Raw genomic sequence first — 3,813 nt, forward strand, 5'->3', positions numbered from 1 at the left:
TTAAGACGCCACTTTGTGGCTCCCATGAGGCTTCCACTAGGCGCCATCATTTTAGTTGCTCTGCTTGCCTTTGTTCTGCTCAACTCTGCTGCTCTTGAGCTCGCTGACATGGCGTTTTAGGAAGAGCTAGAAGGGGTAAAGAAGGAAGAAAGAAGAAAAATGGCCAAGAACGATTGAATCTTGAATTGTGGCAGAAATGGTTCTGTGGATTCGATCAGTCATAGTCCCTGTGGCCTCCGTAACTGCCGTAACTGCTGCCTAATCTGCTGCTCTGGCACTTGTGCCCAACCGAGTAGCTGTCGCGTTCTCCCGGGTAATACCTGCCGCCGCTGTAGCCTCCTCTCCTGCCGTTCCATCCGCCGCTGTAGCCTCCACCGCTGCTGTAGCCTCCTCTCCTGCCGTTCCGGCCGCCGCTGTAGCCTCCACCGCTGCTGTAGCCGCAACCGCTGCTGTAGCCTCCTCTCCTGCCGTTCCGGCCGCCGCTGTAGTCTCTGCCGCCATTGTAGCCTCCTCTCCTGCCGTTCCGGCTGCCGCTGTAGTCTCTGCCGCCGCTGTAGCCTCCTCTCGTGCCATTCCGGCCGCCACTGTAGTCTCTGCTGCCACTGTAGCCTCCTCTCCTGCCGTTCCGGCCGCCACTGTAGTCTCTGCTGCCACTGTAGCCTCCTCTCCTGCCGTTCCGGCCGCCACTGTAGTCTCTGCTGCCACTGTAGCCTCCTCTCCTGCCGTTCCGGCCGCCGCTGTAGTCTCTGCTGCTACTGTAGCCTCCTCTCCTGCCGTTCCGGCCGCCGCTGTAGTCTCTGCTGCTACTGTAGCCTCCTCTCCTGCCGTTCCGGCCGCCGCTGTAGTCTCTGCCGCCGCTGTAGCCTCCTCTCCTGCCGTTCCGGCCGCCACTGTAGTCTCTGCTGCTACTGTAGCCTCCTCTCCTGCCGTTCCGGCTGCCGCTGTAGTCTCTGCCGCCGCTGTAGCCTCCTCTCCTGCCGTTCCGGCCGCCGCTGTAGCCTCCTCTCCTGCCGTTCCATCCGCCGCTGTAGTCTCTGCCGCCGCTGTAGCCGCAACCGCTGCTGTAGCCTCCTCTCGTGCCATTCTGGCCGCCGCTGTAGCCTCCTCTCCTACCGTTCCTGCCACCGCCGTCCCGGCCTCCACCGTAGCCGCAACCGCCACCCGACTTTCTCTCCGTGTGGGCCCCCCCAATTTGTCGTCCGTCGATGGATTTCCCGATCAACGCCTGCTCTTCCAGGGTCTGCTCATCTGTGGAGGCTGAGGCTGCAGGATTGCTTGAGGTCAGGAGTTCTGGGCTGCTGTCGTCTGTGTGGGGATTTATACTGCCGATAAACGGCTTCTTTCTCCTCCAGCTCGGTCGACGTTGCTCTTTGGGAACCCAGGGAACAGCAGTCTGTGGAGGAATGAAGTCTTTCCAGCTCCCACAGACCTTCCCCATCCACCGCCTGCTGAGAAGTGTCGGCCCATTGCCTGCAATGACCCACAAAGGTAAACCATGCGTCTCGCCCCCGTGAGATACCTACACATCCCTGGTGTAGGTGTGCAGCTTCACCGTGATCGGGACCAGCTTGGGTCGTGCAGCTGGGTTGACCCACAGTTTATCAAAAGTTCTCTGACTCATCAACGACAGGCCTGATCCAGTGTCCACTTCCATACTCACTGGGACTCCATTGATCTTGACTTCCATAATCACTGGGGCCGAATTGTCGGTACACGTATACAGTCCAAACAACGCCTCATCTTCTTCTGCGTGCTCCTCGCTGGATGGTGGATCCTCTACCATCTCCTCAGCCAGACGGTGAGTCAGGTTTCTTTTGCACATACGCTGAAGGTGGCCTTTCGTGTGGCAGGTATTGCATGTATACTCCGCAAACCTGCATCGGTGAGCCCCATGGCTTCCTCCGCAGCGCCAGCATGGTGCTGCTTGATTAGTCCCCCTCGGCGGACTCTGAGTTCCAAGACCCCTAGGTCCATGCTCTCTGCCCTGGGCAGAGCCACGTTCTGTAGTTTTGTCCGTGGCGGGCGCTATCCTGTGGACAGTGACTGCCGGGTTCGAGACTGTGTGGATCATCTGCCTGGAGCTGCACGTCAAGGTCATAAATGCCCTGCTGATGGTGATGGCTTGCTTCAGGGTGACTTGGGTTCAGTGGATAGCAGCTTGTGAAGGAGACCCTCATGGCCAATCCCCATAGCAAAGACGTCTCGCAACGAGTCTTCAAGGTGTGTGCCAAAATCACATGGTGCCGCGAGTCTCCTGAGGTCCACAGCATATTTGGTGACATCCTGGCCCTCAGGTCTGCAGTGGTGGTAGAATTTCTGCCGGGCCGTGAGGATGCTCTCCTTCGGTTTCAGTTGGTCACGAATGAGCGCGATCAGCTCCTCATATGACTTATCCCTGGAGCTCGCGGATGCCAACAAATCCATGACGAGACAGTAAATCTCATCACAACAACTGGAAAGCAATATTGCCTTACGCTTCTCTCTCAGTGCGTCCGTGTTCCCCGTCAGGTCGTTTGCTGTGAAGTCGTACTTGAGCCTTTCCGTAAAGGCCTCCCAATCATTGCCCACCATAAAATCCTTTAGTGAGCCCAGAGTAGCCATGGTTGCGTGAAGTTCGTCCATGTCCTTGTCGCCAATGTGCTGTATGTAGCACTCAAATCACTGACTCCACACGGTCTGGTGTTGTAGTAACTGCTGTGACCTTAGTCCTTTATTGTGTAACTCCAGAGTGCCTCTCAGGTGTGGTGGGCAGCTTTTTATACTCTGCCTTGCAGGTACTTTCAGGTCTCCCACCACAGCGCCCTCTGTGGCACACCATTGTACTTATACATTTAATGTACCTGGACAATACATAACAGTAAGCACAGCCATCTATGGGTAAAGGCCCTCCCATGTATCCAGCCCTTACAGAATTAATTGAGTTAGTGCCTAGGATTTGCTTTGCTTTCTTTCCTCCTGAAACAGAATCAATTTACTCTAAAGATTGACATTGGTCACATCTTAGTAACTGAAGGAATGATAAATGCTTTCTTCTTTCAGTGATTTCAACTTGAAACTTGCACTTTCCATCCTATAAAGAAGCAACCAGGAGGCGATTTTATACAGATTTAAAATATGGTTCAGGGAATGGAAACTATAAACCCAGAATATTACTTACATTAAATAGCAAGAGTAGAACATAGGGGCCTAGACATAGGGTCAGATTTTCCAGAGCCTATGACCGCATACATGGTGCATACGTAGCCGTAAGTGCCCCACAAGTTCTGGGATTCCGCATGTGCTGCAAGTTTCAACTTGACAGATCATCCACATCCCCGGGAAATGGACATTCGCCCAACTAATGCTCAACGAATACCCGTTAAACACTTACACTTGGTAAAATCAGGCGTAAGGCTTTCATTTACAAGCGTAAGAGATTAAATAAATATTTAAATATATTTTTAAGAATGATTTAAACATAAAAAAACATTAAAATTAGTTATAGGTTATATTTAGCGCCTACAAAACATTTACATTTATTTTTCAAAAAATTACATTTTTGTTTTAAATGTTTAATTTAATTGTATTTTAATTAACTTTGAACATTTAATGATTTATTTTTATTTAATTACTGTGTAATTGTGTTGTTTTGGGGATTTCTATCCATGCTGATGGGGATTCTGTATGTAAATAGAATCCCCATAAGCCTCATGGGAATCCCCTTTTTCATTGGTTGGCCTGGCCCATGTGATCCAAGGGACACTTGCAAACAGCGTGCGCCCCGGGGATATGTGGGCCTGTGTGCAGGTGTACGCATAGAGACCCAGGAGTGAG

General features: G+C 52.1%; 1 protein-coding gene across 1 annotated transcript; it reads right to left on the reverse strand.

Moving 5' to 3' along the window:
* Positions 1 to 258: 258 nt before the first annotated feature.
* Positions 259 to 1,083, reverse strand: LOC139262440 (antifreeze protein Maxi-like). The gene has a single exon (XM_070877631.1). It carries the CDS (start codon positions 1,081 to 1,083, stop codon positions 259 to 261), a length of 825 nt encoding a protein of 274 aa, XP_070733732.1.
* Between the last annotated feature and the right edge of the window lie 2,730 nt (positions 1,084 to 3,813).

Source organism: Pristiophorus japonicus, chromosome 4, assembly GCF_044704955.1.
Source record: "Pristiophorus japonicus isolate sPriJap1 chromosome 4, sPriJap1.hap1, whole genome shotgun sequence".
NCBI lineage: Eukaryota > Metazoa > Chordata > Chondrichthyes > Pristiophoridae > Pristiophorus > Pristiophorus japonicus.

Bases quoted from the DNA above. Each gene is read 5' to 3' on its own strand.
- LOC139262440 (XM_070877631.1), bottom strand. From the start codon at position 1,083: ATGGCACGAGAGGAGGCTACAGCAGCGGTTGCGGCTACAGCGGCGGCA.